This window comes from Hemicordylus capensis, chromosome 4, assembly GCF_027244095.1.
Source record: "Hemicordylus capensis ecotype Gifberg chromosome 4, rHemCap1.1.pri, whole genome shotgun sequence".
In the NCBI taxonomy this organism is placed as follows: domain Eukaryota; kingdom Metazoa; phylum Chordata; class Lepidosauria; order Squamata; family Cordylidae; genus Hemicordylus; species Hemicordylus capensis.
Window position 1 is genome coordinate 228,327,714 of NC_069660.1, and position 20,204 is coordinate 228,347,917.

Consider the following 20,204-nt stretch of genomic DNA (forward strand, 5'->3'; position numbering starts at 1 on the left):
ACTGCCTTGGTTGGCCTGATGGATGATCACCAATTAGGAATTAAAGGGGAGTGTGACTCTCTTGGTCCTTTTGGATCTCTCAGTGGCTCTCGATACTATCGACCATAGTATCCTTCTGGAGCGTCTGAGGGGATGGGGTGGGAGGCATTCCTACCTCTCAGGCAGATTCCAGATGGTGTCCCTTGGAGACTACTGCTCTTCAAAATCTAAACTTTTATATAGTGTTGCCCAGGGCTCCATATTTTCTCCAATGCTTTTAAACATGAAACCGCTGGGAGAGCTCATCAGGAGATTTGGTGTAGGGTGATATCAGTATGCTGATGACACCCAAATCTATTTCTCTGTGTCAACAAAATCAGGAGAAGGCATAACTTCCCTAAATGCCTGCCTGGAGGCAGTGATGGTCTGGATGAGAGATAACTAACTGAGACTGAATTAGGACAGAGATACTTATTGTGCAGGGTCAGAACTCTGGAGACGATTTTGATTTGTCAGTTCTGGATGGTGTCATACTTCCTCAGAAGGAAGAGGAATGCAGTCTGGAGGTGCCTCTATATCCAAACTTCTCCCTGGTAACCCAGGTTGAGGCGGATACCAGATGTGCTTTCTATCAACTTCGGCTGATGCACCAGCTGAGCCCGTTTCTTGAGATAAACAACCTCTGAACACTGGTACATATGCGGGTAACCTCCAGACCTGACTACTGCAGTGTACTCTATGTGTATAGTCTGGAAACTGAAGTTGGTACAGAATGTGGCAGCCAGATTGGTCTCTGGGTCATCAGAGAGACCATATTACTGCTATACTGCAAGATCTACACTGGCTCTTTTGTTTCTGGGCAAAATACAAGGTGCTGGTTATAACCTATAAAGCCCTAAACAGCTTGGTTCCTGGGTATTAACCATGAGCACCAGCTGCCCAGATCATCTGGAGAGGTTTGTCTGTGGTTCATCTGGTGGATACACAGGGATGGGCCTTCTCTGTTGCCACCCTGAGACTCTGGCATGCACTCCTTGATGAAATAAGAGCCTCCCCATCTCTGACAACTTGTAAAATGTCTCTGAAGGTACATTTATTCACCCAAGCTTTTTAACTGGCCTGTAGTTTTCAATTGTTATATGGTTTTCATTTTTTAATCTGGTTGTTGTAAGCCGGCCAGAGATGGAAGTTTGGGACGGCCTACAAATCTGAAAAATAAATAAATAAATAAATAAATAAATAAATAAATAAATAAATAAATAAATGCATGAACAGATAACTTGGATATTTTAAAAAATTGCAAAGAGAAAGGTAATTTAAGTCCTCTTTTCAAAGCAGAACATGAAGGAACCCAAAAGAATAAACTGAAACTGAGTGCAGTGATTTTGCCTGAATCAGCCTATGCAGATCATAGCCTATGCAGATCAATGAAATAAAAGCTTCTTGCCTGTCCCCCATACCGGCCAATGTCTATATAACACTGGGCAAACCTAGCGTGTGGTGGCAACATTTATATAAACAGTGAATCATAATGCTGGAAAGGACAGAAAGAAACCTCATCTCATCCCCAGCTACAAGGTGGCACCAGTGATATCACTGAAATTCATATTTTCTGGATTGGAAATAGGAATCTCAGTCACTTGAAATATGAGGTGCACATTAGAGATAGGGATGTGTAAATCGCTTTGGGTACAAATCGATTTGTACCCAAATCTAGCTGATTCAGGTGATTTGGAGACAGAACAAATCACCCCTGTGGCCCATTGGCTAGGTTCGGGTCCAAATCGAATCATGCCAGATTCGATTCGAATCGATTCATCCTATCATTTTCGAATCGATTCATCCTATCAATTTTCCACAGCTTCATTTGTTTTGTTTTTTTAAGCTAAGCTCTAGCCCTTGTAGAAGTGAAATTATGGAGCAAAATGTGTGATCACTATTTTTCAAGTGTTTGGAATCATTACGAGGATAAGTTATTACACACCAAAAAATCCAAACACTTGAAAAATAGTGACTTGACATTTTGCTCCATAACTCCACTTCTACAAGGGCTAGAGCTTAGATTTTTAAAGAATTAAATCTGGGATCCATATTAGGGTTAGGATAGAATGACTTCAACTCCCCATTATTTCCTATGGTGGAAATATACAAAATCATTAAAAACTTTAAAAAAATCATTAAAAATCAATCAAGTGCCACACTGTCTTGAAATTTGGAGGTAGGTGGCACCCATGGAGACCTATCCATCACCCAAATTTGGTGTCCCTAGGGCCTTTATAAGTGGTCTGAAATGATCCAAATATAATAATAATAATAATAATTATTATTATTATTAAAATTATTAATTGATTCAAATCAAATTCAAATCGAATCTGGGGTGATTTGTTGGAGGGGGGACAGATTTGGACACAAAACAAATCAGGAATGATTAAATTTGGGCAGAAATCAAATCTAAAAAATTGATTCATGCACAGCCCTAATTCTGAGGGAGCTACGTTGGCTGTCGATTAGTTTCTGGGTCCAATTCAAGGTGCTGGTTTTGACCTTTAAAGCCCTTAATGGCTTGGGCCCTGGATACCTGAGAGACTGCCTGTTCCCAAGAGTTTCTGCACACTTCATGAGGTTATCAGAGGGGGCTCTGTTCCATGTGCCATCAGTGAGGGAGGCTTGCCTGTCCTCTGCGCATGACAGGGCCTTCTCAGTCATTACCCCCAGACTTTGGAATGCTCTCCCGGTGGGCCTCTACACAGTTTTTAGAAAGCAAGTAAAATCTTGGCTTTTTACCCAGGCTTTTATACGAGTCTTGTTTTTGTTGCTGCTGCTCTGTATTTTATGGTTATATTATGTATGTTTTTAAAACTTTTAATTAGATTTGTATTTTTATATTCTAATTTAATATTTTTATTGTGTAACTTTTATAGTCTTATACTGTTTTATATATTTTGTAAACCGCCTTGAAATTGCTTTAAGGAAAGGCAGTATAAAAAAAACTTAACTGTGTGAGAGCAAACAACTAGGTAGGAGGAGTGGGGAGTGATCGTGTGTGAGACAAAACTGGGTAGACAGTGCTGTCCTACGCAGATTTCATACCCAGCATTTTACCAAGGTAGGAGGAAAAACCTTCCTACTCAGCTTCTGCCTCACACATGATCAATCCCTCCCCTCCTACCTAGTTGCTTGCCCACCCACAAGTGAAAATTAGGAGTGCACACAGATCTAAAACCTGGGTAGAACACTTGTCATATCCAGTTTTCAACTGTGTGAACAGCCTTTATGTGTGTTTAAAGCACTATGTTAACCAATGTAAATGGGAGAAAGAATTGCACAATTGTGATGATGATAAGGCCCTCAGTTTGAGGAAAACACATCCGATAAGGTTGTTCACACAACCTATGAGTTGGGCTGGGAGGTGGGATCACACTTACCTTCCCCTCAGATGACTGTAAAGGTTTCTTCCCTTTCATCACCATAGGCAGCAGCTCCAAGGTAAAGGGTATATTTTGCAGAATAACACATAAAAAGAAGGAATTAAAGAGAAAACTCCATGTTATAGTAATGCTTTGCCCGTCACCCTGAAGTGTATTTTGTCAACTTAATCACTCGTGAGAGCTTAAAGATCTGGAATTCACTGAGGCTACTCACATGTGCATGCAAAACTGGTTTTGCATGCACGTGTGGGCCTGATCTTGGTGGCACTCTGGTGGCAAATCCGCTTGTGGAGACTCCTTCCAAAACGAGGTTAGGAGAGCGAGCACTCTCCTAACCTGGTTTTTAAAAAATCATCTGTCAGCCCTGGTTGCAAGCAACCGTGGCTAGCAGACTCAGGGAGGGGGGATCCCCATAATGCACCATGCACTCACATGGTGCCTTATTGGAGCTCCAGAGGGTGGGGCAATGCGGTGTGATGTGTCCCAGCACCCCAACCTTCAGAGCTGCTGGTAGCAACCAGTGTTCATCTGGGCAGGCAATCCGCCCAACCAGGGAAGGTTGAATGTTGGTCTGTGGGGAGGTAAGCTCTTTAGGCCTTCCTCCCCGCAAACCCTGTAGCTCTTTATCACTACTTGTGAGAAAGGGCTCTATCTCTTCTTCTCCTGGCAAAAGAACATTCTATGGTACACATTTGTGATGGCTAGATTTCCAAGCACTATCATCTAATCCACCCACTATGGCAAAGAACAGAACAATAAAGTAGGTATTTTCAGTTATGTGAAAATGTGAATTGATCCTGAGTCAAATAAAGGATTTCCAGTGTTTATTCAGATCTGTCACCCCTAAATTGTGTGCTTTTGGTTTGTTTGTTTTTTTACCCTCTCCAGAAAAGCAAACCACCTCAGAAGGACAAAAGACTGTGCAGTGTGGAACGTGGACAAAGTACCCAGAAGGGGGCATCTTCACTTCTCCCAATTACCCCAACAAGTATCCTCCTGACAGAGAGTGTGTCTACATTATAGAAGGTGATTAGCTAATACATTCTAATCAGTGCTGTTCCTAAAGAGTCTACAAAATCTAATCTATAATATCTACCTTGGACAATGATTCTTCAACTAAGAGTTTCAAAGTCCTGACATTTAAAAACACTATTTCTTGACATAAAATGTGCTTGCTCTGGGGGGGGGGGATCCAATAAAGACTTAAGCATAGGTTTTTAGAGAGGGAAACTGATAATCCTTCTTGCCCTCTTCTTCTTCAGATGTTACTCTAGCACAATGCCTTGTTTCAATAGCCTGTCAAAACAGGATGACATGATGGCAGCTTCTGACCTTATCTCGTCAAGAAAGAGAAAAAGGACTGGAAATTTCCAAACCATACACCACGGTCCCATGGTGGCTTCTAGTCTGCTCTCTTTCTCCCTTTTCACTGTGAGAAGTCAGGCCAGAGGAAAGAGGCAGAGGGCCAAACTAGACATGACTTCTTGGCCCTGTGTGCCAATGGCATCGTCAGTCCCAGAGTAAATTAGAGCAGTAGGGAACCTAAGAGGCTATTCTCACGACCAGGAGGAACCGGGCTAAGGGAGCCTAGCCCGATTCCCCCTGGTTGTGTGCTGCCACGGGAGCCGCGCAGCTCCTGACAGCAAAGCCCACAAAACACCCCTCCCCTTAAAAGAGGTTAGCGGAGCGAGTGCTCCACTAACCCCGTTTCGTTGTTTGTATGCCGCCATGGCATGGCTCTGTACCACAGCGACACATGAGTAGAACCCTGACCGGGAGGCTACAACAAACCTCCTGGCCTTGGGGGTCTCCCCAGCATGCCCTGTGCACTTGTGCAGGACATGCTGGGACTTGCAGGGGCCAGGTGGCCCCCAATCCCCACCGCCCCTACTAGCTCCATGATGGGGCCAGTAGTCACGTGGGCAGCCAATTTGGCCATCCAGGGCAAGCTCTCTGCTCATCCGCTCTCCCTGCAGAAGCCCTCCTGGTGCGTCACACTAATCGTGTGAAGCACCTCAGTGTCTGGACCAGAACTAGGGCAAGGGATTAAATCCACACTACACTGTGGTTTCAACCCAGGTCAGGATGGGTACCTTTGCAGCTGCTTTTTGCAAACATGTAAGGCCAAACAACATCACATCAAGGCCCTATTCACATGTGACATTCAGCGCATGTACAGTCTACAGACACTGTATGCACGTATATATCTGCATGCATGTACAGTTATGCAGGTGTTATATCACGTGCGTGTACTGCAGTGTACATCGTATCAATACCTGTATACCCAGGTGCCCAGGTTTACTTTTGTTTGTTTGTTTGTTTGTTTGTTTGTTTATTATGTTTATATACCATTCCATCCAAATGGCTCTGGGTGGTGCAAAACAGCAATTTTAACATGAATACAGTATAGCTATTCACCCCAAAAGATGAACATTTGTACAGACACATGAATACACAGACAAAAATAATGAGGTCATTCACAGAATCAAAAACTGTTAAGGAGCTGTGTGTGCTCGCAATTTGTGGTTGTGTGGAAACAAGGTAGGAGGGAAACTTCCTACCCTGCTTCCACATAATCACTTCTACCCAGATTTCGCTCCTACCTTGCTTCCACACAACCAAAAATTGGGAGCACATACAGCTCCCAAACCCATATAGAACAGTTTTTGATTATATGAATGACCTCAATGTCTGCATTAGGGGTGCGCATGAAAGTGGCTGGCCCGGTTCAGACTGAATCTGGACCAAACCCGAACTGGACTGGGCCAGTTCGATTATGCCCCCCATAGAACCCCCTGGTCTGGTTCCTGGGGGGTTGGGGTTTGCAAACTTAAAAAAAAAGATTTTTCACTTATCCCCTCCGGGGGGCTTCTCCAAGGCCATGGAGGGGTCTGTGGAGGTTCACCCTCCCCCATCGGCCTGACCCGGCCATGCAGAGTCCCACTGGGCATGCATGGTGGCCTCTAAAATGGCCACTGCGATGGAAGGAACCCCGGAAAGGGCTGAAGAACATCTCAACAGGGTCATTTAGTGCATAACAGAGGCCAGTGGGGGGAGGAGGAAACCTCTGTGGATCCCTTGTGGTCTCAGAGAAGCCCCACGCAGAGAGACTAAGTGAACAAATAAAATGAAATGAAATAAAACAAAACATTTGTGAACCCTGCCCTGCCGAATGGCCGGGTGGGTGGGTTTCGGTCCAAGGTCGGACTGAACTGTTGAACCAAACCATTTCGATGTTGAGCCAGCTCGACATTGAACCAGTTTGCACATCCCTAATCTGCATCAGGCTCAATTCATATCGGTTTTGGCCTTGATAGTTGCAGCTGCAATTGCTTAGACAGGATTGGACAGCAGTGGACTATAGCACATATTACTTTCCTTTCTTTTTCTTGCCGTAACCTTTTATTGGACCAACTTTTCCAAATGGTAGATTAAAAAATCTGTGTCAGTTGAAAATTTAAATTCCTATTTTACCAACTGAGGTTGCTTTAAGCATGGTTCTTTACTTTATCTTTTATCACCTGCAGTCACTATGCAAGTGACTGATGTACTTGATGGCACAGGTAGCAATTGGCAATATGCTGGAAGACTGAAATATTCACTGCTTTGAGGCTGGAGACTGATAACAAGAACCATTTTTAATGCCTAGAATCTGGGTTCACATAAATCTTTTGGCAGGCTTTAATTTTTGTATGATTTTGCACGGTTGTTAATTCTGTGAAGGTCTGATTTAGTGGATGAGTGTTCAGTTTTCATTCTGATGTATTGTGCTTTCTGATCTTTATATATATATTTTAATTTTGTTTGCTTTTGTTATATTATTTATTTAGAAAATGTTACTATAGAAAAGTATTTTTTAAAAGATTCTGTAGATGGAGTTGAACAACAATGCAGTTGTCCTGTGTTGTTTCTATTTTTTAATTTTACATATTTTTATTCCGCCCCCAACCCACGTCTCTGGGCAGTTTACAACAAGATAAAACCAACATTAAAACTTTAGTTAAAATCAAAAACAAGTAATTTAAAAAAACAACAATTTAAAAATTTTAAAACAATATTCTACATTCTATTCTATTGTTATAAGCCTTGTTAAACAAACAGGCTAATTAGGGAGGCAAAATGCTAAGTTGTATGGGCCAGGAGGTTTGTTTTCAAACATATTCTATTCCAGTTAATATTTAAGAATTGTAGCTTAAATTGCTAAACAAATGACTAGACTATTGGAAACAAAGCAGCTCAGTAATAGCAAGAGATGACAATGGTATAGGATTATAAAATTTATTTCCTTGCCTTCAGTGATATGAAGGCAACATTGCATGAAATATTTTGCTATATAATGAGGCTGTCCACACGAGCAGCCCTGTCTGGGTTTGTATGAAGGGATTGTGGCTGATCCCAGTGCTGTGTCGCCAGGTAGCCTGGGAATTTCCCCCAGGCTTTTACCTGGGTAGAAGCGTGTGAAGGTAGTGTGTGTACCTGGATGTGAAGGGCAGAAGGTCCCCGCTATCCATGATTGCAAGACTGGATTGATCCAGTGTTATAATCACCGGAGCGCCTGCCATCACACTTTTGGCTTCTCCATTTCCAGACAAGCGGTGCTATCAGCATGAGTGGTGGGGGCATGCTGCTGATTGACATGGCAGGGGTGGGTCCTCTCCCTGCACCCTGCTGTGTATGGCTACAGCAGGGCGATTTTATAATGCCTGTAAGAGGCTCATGGCTCATAGATGGCTCTGTCTTCCACGTCTATCCATTTGAAGTCCTTAAACTAGTGATGATCACAACAGCCTGTGGCAATGGGTGCCATAGGTTGTGTACATGTTGTATACAGCATTATTTTGTTTCGGCTTATAAAATTGAAGTGGCTATTTTATTTTGATTTTTCTTGATGGCTTTTCTAACTGAAATGGTATGCTAGAGACAGTGTGTCCTGTTGCCCTGGAGCTGGGTGGAGGGGCCTCCTTGAAAACTAAAATGTTACACTGGTTTTCAAATGAAAACACAACTTATCCAACAAGAAACATAAGTTTAAATGCAAATAACATTGAAGCATAGCCAATGTAGAATTGAAACAAACTCATCTGGCTCCAAGTCTGAGGAAGCCTTTTGGCAAGGTTTAAAAACCATGAAAATGCAACTAATACGTTTTCAGTAAAAACAACTTTGAAATAACTTAAGACAGCAGTGTAGCTAAGGTAGAATTAAAATAAACTAACATTAACACCATAACATTGGCTGTTCAACAATCCTGACCAAAAAGACCTGACAAAAGAAATATGTTTTAATCTGGCACTTTAAACTATAGAATGCACTATTGGTTCTCCTTAGGGAAAGCACTCTGTATCCCAGCAGAAAAGGTATGCTCTGACCCCTCATTTTTATTTAACCATCCTTAACCATAGATAAGAAGCATTAATTTACTATCCCAGGCCTAGTTATATCAAATGCCTCTTTATATTTTGAATGTCTGAAATTGGCCACTCAGAGAATATTGGAACTTTTCAGTGTTCAGAAATGTGCTTGATAACTACAATCTCACCCCTGCTTAAAATAAAAGCCATTTTAAACTCCCCATGTTAAACTGTCCTATTGCCTTGTATATATAAGCACTCTATTCTGTGAATACCACAGAGAGGAGCATCAGTGGGCTTCCTGTAGTCTTCTGATGCCCCAGAATAGCCAACCCTCTCAGTACCCATCATCCTTTGGACCTAAAGCTCCTTGGATCAACTATTCCTTGCTTAGTGCCAATGTTGCTAGAGTGGCTAGGTTGATATGACTTCAGAAAGCAGCATGACCAATGTCCTCAGCAATAATTTGCAGACTGGATTAGATTGGATTGTCAACAGGCAGATATTTTCATACTGCAGGACTTTTGGGGAGGGTGGTGATACTGCTCTTGATTTTCCTTGCTGGTGCACAGATGTCCCTAGGCTTGTTTGTCAAAGCTGGAGCATGGAATGATGTAGGGAAAGAAGGGAATTGCCTGTTATCCATAGTCTATGAAAAGAGACCTCTTCTTAGGGGGGGAAACACACACACATAAACAGATGTTTTGAAACTCTTCAAGTGATTAAGTTAAATTAGGATTTATCATTTAATATCTATCTTGTATGCAGTCCTATGAACAGCAGGGTCTCAAGCCTTGCTGTTTATGTTAATAAGAAGGGCTAGTTCAGCTGTCTGATAAATAGCCTTGATTGAGATGCCTGTGTAACAGAAAAGCTTGCAGACTTGTTATGCACTGGAAAGCAGCCTCTCTCTTGTTTGGCATTAGTCCTGCCGTCTGTACTGACTACTGAGTCTGATTTTTATTTTATTTTTTGCTTTTATAAGAACAGGACATTTAGTTAATATGATTTGTGAAGAAAAATGAGCCAAACGATGCAAAATATGATTAGACGTGGAGTCCTTTCTCACGAGCAGAGAAAGGGTTTTGATGGGGCGAGAGGAGGAAGCCTTGAAAAGCTTACCTCCACCACAGACAAACAGGTTCTTGCCTCTGAGCGGGTGGATCTCCTGCCCAGATGATCACTGGCTGCTGCCGGTTGCTTCAAGGGTCGGGGTGTCGGTACATGTTGCCCCGTGTTGCCCCACCCCCCAGAGCTTCAGTAATGCACCACACAAGTGTGTGGTGCATTATGGGGATGCCCCTCCCCTCCCCGAGTCTGCTAGCCATGGCTGCTTGCAGCCACAGCTGACAGACAATCAAAACAATGAGGTTAGGAGAGCACTCGCTCTTCTAACCTCATTTTGGAGGGAGGCTCCACAAGCAGGTTTGCTGCTGTGGTGCCGCCGAGATTGGGCCCAATCCCAGTGGTTCACATGTGTGTGCAGAACCAGGCTGGGCTCCCTTTGCCTGGTTTTCCATGCATGTGTGAAAAGCCTCATGGGACCACTTCATGCATTGCATGGCAGCAAACCCAGATTTGCCACCAAATCAACAGCAAGATGGATCTGGAGCTTCTTGACAAGTGTATCTGTATAATTCATGTTAGGTACATGTTCATGGTGTTAAAAGATTTGTAGTACTTCAAAACTATGTAATGTGTTAACAACATTAATGCATAAAACTATGTAATGTGTTAGTTCTTTGCAGCAAGAAATGTGGAGTCATATCATTCATTCCCTATGTTATGTGCATACTGGTAATTCCTTACCAATGAAATGCCTACTTGTTAACATAAACAGAAAATGCTGTGCATTCCCTGTAATATAAACATGAATGAAATTTTCCGTTTTGTGTGTCCCTGTAATATGACAGGGTAGATTTATTGGAAGCAATGCAAAATTAGCAACCTTGGTTCTCCTGAAGGCTGTTTTCATTTCTGTAAAGCAAATGAAATTTTCTTCCTTTCTTTGTGACTGTGACTGTGTTGCAGAGCAATGGTATTTTGCTGTTCCAAAGCACATCTATATAATTATCTGCTTGAGTAATAATATTCACTAATTCCATTCACATTCCTTGTATTCATAATACATTCTTCAAAGGCAGCAGAGAATCTCCTTTTGAAAGAAAAATGACCCTGGCTTCCTCTGTTCAATTGCCGAGCAACTGGAGATATCAAGGATTATTCCAATCCATTAGTATGGGAGCAGCTCATATTTATGAAGGGGAGATGTTTAGATCAATCTCTCATTTCCAGACACTCTGTTAAACTGAAACAGATTTTTTGCTTAGCTTCAGCTGTCAGCTACATGAAATTACAAGCTGGTTAGAATTAAAGCCTTAATTGTATGGGGTTATTTCTCTGCAACTGTTCCTCTGCTTCTAGTTAGAACCCAGAGCCTTTTTAAGCAGATGTAAAACCTCAAGACAGCACTTGTATGAGATAATTAGATGAAAAAGATGACAAGACATGCAAGCATTAAGCAGTCTTTTCCATGTTATTAGGAGTCTTTGAAGAAAGGTAATTAGAACCTAAATTAAAAAGATTGTTAAGAGTTCAAGTAGTAAAAGCTCATCACAGGACAGCTGCAATATACTGCCTTTGAATGTTGTAGTGATATCTTCTAGCATCTTTGGCTTTTACTTTTGCTATAGGGAAAAAACCAAACCCATGGGCCTTAATGAGATTTCCTCAGGGCCATCAACTTTAACATGTTTCAGCCATCTGCCAATAATATGACTACTCTAAGGTCACACCACTTGTGAATCTGATCTTAGGCCTTGTCCCTGCTCCCCCCCGCCCAAAGTAGAACATATGACAAGGAGCTATATTGAAGAATGCAAATAGGGTAAGAACACAGGAGGCTGCCTTATACAGAGTCAGACCACTGGTCCATCTAGCTCAGTGTTGTCTACACTGACTGGCAGTGGCTCCTCCAAGGTTTCAGGCAGGTGTCTCTCCCAGCCCTACTTGGAGATGCCAGAGATTGAACCTGGAATCTTCTGTATGCAAAGTGGCTGTCGAATCATTGAGCCATAGCCACTAACTAATATGGAATACAATATAATCAACTGTTATGGAACCAATGCAGTTGTTAGCATATCTACAGCCAATGCTATCCTGGATTGTAGGTATCATGTTATAACCAGTGATGTGCACTGCGGTTGTATGAAAGAACTGGACATCTGTTTCATTTGTTCCTAAAAGCAAGGGAATAAAACTGCTTGCTTTGTCTGATAGCTCAATTGCCAGCTTGTGAGGTGCAACAAAACAAATCAGTTTTAGTTTTACTCTCACTTTTAGTCTGAGATGGGATGTAATTTTTAGTTTTGGTGTGCAACTCTAACCAAAAGTGAATCAAATGAATTCATAACCTTATTTTTTGCTTTGGATTATTATGTGTATTTTTTTTTATTTTACTCTCCATTGGCAACTCAATAGAGCGCTCTCTCTCTCTCTCTCTCTCTCTCTCTCTCTCTCTCTGTGTGTGTGTATGGACGGACACACACACACACACACACACACACACGCACACACGATAATCACGTGAAATCACCAAGTTTCCAACGGCCTGATTTGTCTGATACTCTATTGGTATCCATCCACTGTATCACATTGTTTTATATAATGAATTAGTATTTTTAGAAATGGACAGTTCTCTGCAGAAAAATACAGTAGTTGAAGAATTCCCATTTGCAAAATTGTCCACCTCTCTTCAGTGTCCCCAGATTCAATGTAACCATATTATTAAGCAAGATATCTGATAAGTTTAAGCCAAAATACCAGATAAGTTACCTGACAGATGGCAATCCTACTCTCAGCAATGCTGGTCTGCTTTGAAGTGCCTTCTTGGAGAGTCCTTCGGATGAGGCTCAGTAAACTGGTAGTGACCCAGTGTCCCTCTTGGCCCCCTCTTGCCTTCAAACAGTCCCATCAGTAACAGTTGTGTGCTAGAGTGTAGCTTTTCCATGCACGGAAGAAGCACAGTTTTTATTGCTGCTGCTGCTACTTCAGCACAGTGTTTTGCTGACGCAGCAGCTATCTCTCAATACTACACAAGAGATCTCCTTGCACTGAAGCAGTAGCCAGTTCCCAATAATATACAAGAGGTCCCCTTGCATTTATGTAATTCTGTTTTTCACTGTCTTTGCAAAGCAAGCATAGTGTTGATCAGGCCCTATGAGTATAGGCCACTAGAATTTATTGATTGATTTTGAAAACTACTGTCTCCTCTGTTTCCTTTCCTTTAAAAAGTGGGACAAAATTTACCTGATGGTTATGCTTCTCAGTATAAAAGATGATGGTAGGTAAGATTCACAAGGAAAGAAGAAACAGTTTTAGACTGTGAGCCCTTTGGAGACAGGGATCCATCTTATTTAGTTATTATTTCTCTGTATAAAACCACTCTGAGCCATTTTTGGAAGGGCGGTACAGAAATCGAATAAATGAATGAATGAATGAATGAATGAATTATTGGTTATACTATTTGTGGTGGATGTGGTTGCATTGTCATACTGAGGTTGTGCACATGACCTCGCCGGGGAGGGCAGATGGGCTGTAGGGAAGGCAGGATCTTGCCTGCCTTCTCTGGCAGATGAGCAGCCACCATCCTCCTCTCTGCCACACCACATGGGACAGTTGGAGGTGCTGGGAGTTGGAGGACTTTTCCCCTCATGTATCCCAGAGTGCCCGGGGCATGAGCACAGCAGCTCCTCCCCCCCCCCCACGGCTCACTTCTGGAAATGATGGTGGGCCAGGGGAAAGCTGTTTAACCTGGCAGCAATTGCCCAGAAAATCTCCTGCTGAGGTTAAGCAAACTTCAATTAAGCTTGGCTAAATCTCGGGTTTGAAAGTGGGGCTTGGTGTGGGTGCAATGCTAGGAGCAACCTCGCTCCCAGTGCTTCACACATGCAGCCTAATCCAGGCTGGGCTGCCCTCGCCTGAGTTAGTCTGCTTGTGTGAATACCCTTACTTTATATTTCTTGGAAGAAACTGTTACTGTAAACTTGCAGCTAATATTTTGGACCTCTTTTCAGCAAGTCCCTATCCAGTGTGCTGTGCCCCATTTAAGTTGTCAAGGTAGAATACAATCATTTATGCAGTAGCTGCTTGCTTCGGAGTGAAGCAACAAATTATGCTCTTGTATTTTATGGCCAATATTTAACCATATTGGAGGGGCTGTATTGTTTTTATATTTGCTTGCTTAACATGAGTTGACTGCTTTTCAGCCTGCTCTGCAGTTAAGTTAGGCTGAATGATAGAATCTAGTGGGGATGTGTGAGCTGGTTTGATTCAAACTTCGGTTCTAATTGAAAAAGTCTGGTTTGGGCAGTCTGAGTTCAAAATGGACCCGCCCCAGTTCTAAGAAATGATTTGCAGGCTGGTTCAGGGGTATACTTGTGAAGGGCAATCCAGCGAAGGTCCCCTTTACAAATAAAGGGCATTCCCTATTGTAATGCATATTGTGTGTGTGTGTGTGAGAGAGAGAGAGAGAGAGAGAGAGAGAGAGAGAGAGAGAACTTTTTACCTTTAATTTTGAGGCGGCCTGGATATTGTGGATGGTGGCGGTGGCTGAGGCAGCTGCAGAGACATCTGCGGTGGGGGCAGGGGTGACTCCAACCCCATCTCTGGCCTCCTGAAGAGCAGCCAGGACCGTCACCATGTGGTGTTGCAAATGGCCTCCACGCATGCACTGAGGTCTTGAAAATGGCCTCTGTTCATGCGTGGAGTCAAAAATGGGCCACAGCTGTCCCAGGCTGTTCTTTGGGAGGCCAGTGGGGGGGATGCCCCCAGCACCAATGTGTCGATGTGTGTCTGCCATCCCACCACCTCACAATTAAAGATAAAAAGTACCCTTTCGCTCTCGCATTACTATAGGGAATGCCCTTTACTTATAAAAATGACCCTTGCTGGATTCTCCTTTACAAGTATACTCCTGAAATGGCCCGCAAACCGGTTCTTAGAACTGGGGCTGTGCTGGTTCGAATTTGGACTGGCAGCTGGCCCAAGCTGCTCTTTGGGAAGCCAGTGGGGTAGTGGTGATGTAGGAGCCCCCACCACTGCCATTAATGTCTTTGCTGCCATCCCCGCTGCCTCAAAATTCAGGGTAAAAAGTACCTTTACTCCCACCCCCTGGCATTACTATAGGGAATGTCCTTTATTTTATTGATAGCGATTCTCCTGTACTAGTATACCCCCTGAATCGACCCACAAACTAGTTCGGCCCAACCCAAGACTGAACCGGGCCATGTTGGTTTGAATCTGGTCCAGATTTGAACTGAACCAGCTAAACAGATAGCTAGCACACCCCTAGGATCCAGGATGAGTTAGTCTTGTTGACCGCAGTTGGACTGGGACTGATTCTGATGTAATATTCTCCTTCACAGTAAATTTCTACATGGAGTTTGTATTCCAAGATTTGCAAACAAAGGGATGTTTGGGCAAATGGCAATCCACAGATCATTTGTGAAAACTCCAGGTTATATTTTCTATAAATGATCCCCCACCCGCCCAAGAACCCACAAAATACTGTGTTGTGGTCCAGTTATTTGAATCTTGGGATATATAATTTAGGCTTAAAATAAACAGAAATGCTAGAAAATATATAGCACATACAATGCTTTTTTAAAAGGTTATTTAATTTGAATCTAGCAGTCAAATGTGGAAAAAAATCAATCTAATTTTTCTGTTCTGAATTCAGATGCATTGCAAAAAGTTTTGTTTAAAGGAACTGATTTTCACTTTAAACACTGGAAATGATACTTTGGCTAAAATCTCCTTAGAAGCAACATAATATTGGGCTTAATCATTTTTCTTGGACTAGGAATCTTTTTTGGCAAGATATCTTTTATTATGGATTTGGGTGATGAAGAGATAAAGTTTTCTAAAATAGGGAATTTAATTCTATCTGTTTCTTGCTTTTAATTTGTCATGTGACCCCATTTCCTCGCAAAGGGCATAGAAAGCTCTTAAATAATCCTTTGAGCCATCACATAGTGCTTCTCCAGAGCTCAATCTATTTTGTTAATCCAAAAGATGGGCTCTGAGGTAAATGGAGTCATAGTTTAAACATGGTAAATAGTAGAAAATAAGGGGTTAAATATATATAATTAGTATTTCTAGGATTTCTGAAGTCTCTTTATGTGTAAAGATCATTTAGAATCTTAAGTCTGAACAACTTCAGTACACTTTTAATCAAATATGCACAATTCATTATTGCAGGAAATGTATCAATACATTTGCTGTATTCTTCATCAGCTGGAGCTTTGCAAAAGTCTGAGTGTTGTTCTGATATAGAATGTAGGACAGCTGTGGACTATGGGCTTGAGGGGAAAATAGGAAGATGATAGACATAACTTGGAGAGACCAGTAGAGCTAGATTTGGAAGTGACCTCTCTGTGTTGTTCACATGTTCCTCTCCAATCAAACTCTAGCGGGGAAATAGGTCTGCAAGTTTTCAGCAGAAAGCTGGTTGTGCATGGCGCTGATTGGCCCTCATGATGTTACTAAGATAATCTACCTCCAATCTTCAGAATAGTTTTTAATTTTTTTTAATCCTTCCTTCATTAATAAAGTAAAAAATTGAGAACATAAATGAATTGACATTCATTTGATACTTTATATGTACATATATGTAGGTATAGATTTGAAGGTAGACTGTCCACCTGAAGCCTGTAGATTAGACCAAGACTGACTGACTGACTGAACCATCAGTTCATATGAGTGAACATCTGTCATTTGCTTTTCAAAGTTAAAAAGAAGCCCAGCTTTGTGGATGCACTTTTTTTTTGGTATCACTTGTCTTTATCATTTTGGAGGTCTATTCTAATTCCTGTGTTATTCAGGCAGTCAAAATAGATGTTGAAAACTGGAGTTAGTATTTATTTATGTATTTTTTTAAACATATTTTTATACTGCCCAAAACTTATGTCTCTGGGCAGTTAACAACGAAAGTATGACATTTTCTGAGTCTGAAATGAAACAGTGAAGCACTATGGTGGCTACACATACAGCTCTGTGGCAAGAGTTGTTTGCCATAGGGGGACTGCATGGGTCAGTTTTTGTTTTGGCCAGGCAACCTAGTGAGTAGCAAGTTACAAGATAGATTCCAAGAATAATTGGTTTTACTTTTGTGATAGTATTTTCCTTTCTTCATTATTTGCTAAAAGGAAAGCAGAGCTGGCCTTCCTAGAGAAGTTCAAGACAGTGTATCTTTACTACTGAATCATTGCTCAGGTTATAATAATTGCTCAGGCTATGCATGAAGTTCCATGCACACTTAACAAGGCTATAAGGATCACTTCATCCAGCAGCAGTTATCCCTGCTTCCACAAAAGCCATTGTTAAACATTAGGGAATCCCATGGAACAGCCTCTGAGTTAAGACAGTATTCGGTCATTGTGAGAAGAAACCAAGCAGAAGAAACCAAGGAGAGCCAGCATGGTGTAGTGGTTAGAATGCTGGACTAGGACCGGGGAGACCCGAGTTCAAATCCCCATTCAGCCATGAAACTAGCTGGGTGACTCTGGGCCAGTCACTTCTCTCTCAGCCTAACCTACTTCACAGGGTTGTTGGGAGGAGAAACTCAAGTATGTAGTACAGTGCTCTGGGCTCCTTGGAGGAGGAGCGGGATATAAATGTTAAAAAATAAAATAAATAAAATAAAAAATAAGCAAACCCAAGAGGATGGATGGAAAGATTTGAGTGCGCATGTAAGGTTCTTTGCATCCTGGACATAGGACAGCAGTGCACATACATGCATATTAATAATGTGAAATGTATTTTGATGGGTCCAAGTAAAATAACTCCTGAAGATGTATTTGAAGTTTGCCTCAAATACAAGATGTGTATAATAGTTGGGAAACAAAAAATGCATTTTAAAACAGCAAATTAAAGATTAAAACTATTTAATTTGTTTTACTCTTCAGCTGCCCCAAGACAATGCATTGAATTACACTTTGATGAAAAATATTCCATAGAGCCTTCGTGGGAGTGTAAATTTGATCATATTGAAGTGCGGGATGGACCTTTTGGCTTTTCCCCAATCATTGGTCGTTTCTGTGGACAACAAAACCCACCTAAAATAAAATCCAGTGGCAGATTCTTGTGGATTAAATTTTTTGCTGATGGTGAACTTGAATCTCTGGGATTTTCTGCTCGATACAATTTCACACCTGGTATGTACAAACTTTCATAATTTGATATTTAGACTTCTAATGATACAGTTTGAGTGATATATAATGATGCAATATCAATGATATGGTTTTGTATATTGATAAAACATAACAAATATGTATGCTGATAAAACTGTGAAGATGCATGCTTTATTTTTCTGTTTTTCAGAAAATGTCAGCCCTTTTCACGGAATTTAATCTATGTCTGCCACAGTGTGCCTCTACATACACCATCTGTGCTTCTTGCTGGAGAGTGGTTTATAATGGTTAAAAAACCTGTAATCATTTGCCTTGGAGAGTGATGAATGGGTTGGATAATGCAACCATATTTTTCATGCAGTGAACATTATCACACAATAGCCAGGTCGTTAGAAACTTCCACCACATGTTGGCTCTCTTTGTAATAGCATAGCCAGTGTGTACCTAGTACTTGTAGAGGGAAATAAAGGTACACATTATAAGTATAGTCACTATGTCAATAGGTTACCAGTGGGCCATTAGAATTTGTCTAAAGCTTTCATGCAGTTGATCTCTTATTGTGGAGTGATTGCATCAATGCATCTAATTCAGCAAAAATGTAAATATCAATTTGTTCAATGTGATTTCTACCACTAAAAATATTTTAGATTTCTCCTTTTGCTGTTGCTCATAAATCCACTGGAATCCCCCCACTTCCTATTAAAGCAAACTGCTAGTTGTTTTGCCAAAGGATTTGGAGAGCCGAAGAATAGCATGCATTCAATTACGCACTTCTGTGAAAGATTTTCCTAATCTTAATTGCAGTGGTCCAATTATGCCTTTTGTCAAATTGTCTGGTTTAATTTATGAGGGTAAAATGTAGATCTGCAGTAATGTTTCCAATGAAATATTCCCCATCTCATTATAATTAAAGAAGTTTCTTTTAATTTGTGACTGCTGTCACACTGCAGTGCAGCGGCTTTCAAATAATTGATGGAGTTTTGTAAGCTTTCTGGATGTATGGGAAAATGAATTGTGTCTATTATTGCATGTGATAATGTATGTCATAATGCCAGTGTTCTACTAAGTGTCTGTGGTGCAATGAAACAACATACTTTTATCACTTGTGGTGTTTAATCTGTGTTCCCTGTAACAGGGATTCCAGATGTTGTTGACTACAACTCACACCATCCCCAGCCAATGGCCATCACAGCTACTGCTGATGGGAATTGTAGTCAACAACTTCTGGGAATCCCTGTTACAGGGAACACTACTCCACACATTTACCTTAACTATCTTACTGTGGCGATTCTCACGATTGCCAAAAAGCAGGCTAAGGGAGCCTGGCCCGCTTTCTGGTGGTCGTGTGCTGCCACGGGAGCTGTGCAGCTCCTCGCAGCTAATTCCCCCTCACCTTAGCCAAGGTTGAGCGAGCGCTCCGTTAACCTCTTCTTTCTGATCGTGTATTGCCACAAGGAGACCCCCAGCAGGAATCTGAAACCAGCCTCCTGGCCCTGAGGGTCTCTCCACGATTCCCCCCTGCACTCGCGCGGGGCATCCTGGAGCCTCTCGGGGCCACATGGCCCCTGATCCCCGCAGCCCCTACCACCTCCGTGACAGAGTCAGCAGTCATGTGGGCTCCGTGGAGGAAGAGCGGGATATAAAATGTAAATAATAATAATAATAATAATAATAAACACAATACACCGGATATAACTGTGGTCGAGAAGAAAGAAAAACAAGTTAAAATAAATCGACATAGCAATACCAGGAGATAGCAGAATAGAAGAAAAAGAAATAGAAAAAAATCACCAAATACAAAGATCTACAAATTGAAATTGAAAGGCTGTGGCAGAAAAAGACCAAAATAATCCCAGTAGCAGTTGGCGCCCTGGGTGCAGTTCCAAAAGACCTTGAGGAGCACCTCAACACCATAGGGGCCACAGAAATCACCATCAGCCAACTAAAAAAAGCAACATTACTGGGAACAGCCTATATTCTGCGACGATATCTATAATAATAACTGCAACAACACTGATAATAAAATTCAGCCATCCCAGGTCCTTAGGAAGGACTCAATGTCTGGATAAAACAAACCAGTCAATAACACCTGTCTGACTGTGTGAACAACAAGAACAACAACAATAATAATAGTAATAGTAATAATAGTAATAATAATTAATAAATCAGCAGTTTTCATGAAGCTCACCAAGTTTGGTGCTGTCCATGCAAGGATAAGGGGTTCTGAATTTTCAGAGTCTGAAAATTGCTTCCAT

At 41.6% G+C, this 20,204-nt stretch overlaps 1 protein-coding gene across 9 annotated transcripts in view; it reads left to right on the plus strand.

Annotated features, from left to right (window-relative positions):
- Nucleotides 1-20,204, plus strand: part of NETO1 (neuropilin and tolloid like 1) — a 162,965-nt gene that overhangs the window by 12,100 nt on the left and 130,661 nt on the right. For 7 of the 9 annotated variants that reach the window (XR_008307001.1, XR_008307002.1, XM_053249438.1 and 4 more), the window contains exons 3-4: nucleotides 4,296-4,433; nucleotides 17,725-17,973. Coding sequence is in view for 7 of the 9 variants with exons in the window: in XM_053249438.1 (XP_053105413.1) it covers nucleotides 4,296-4,433; nucleotides 17,725-17,973 (387 nt within the window). In the remaining 2 variants the exon portion in view is untranslated. Of the gene's footprint in view, nucleotides 1-4,295; nucleotides 4,434-17,724; nucleotides 17,974-18,139; nucleotides 19,025-20,204 lie in introns of those variants that run through there. The other 2 variants (XM_053249443.1, XM_053249439.1) reach the window with 2 other exon arrangements.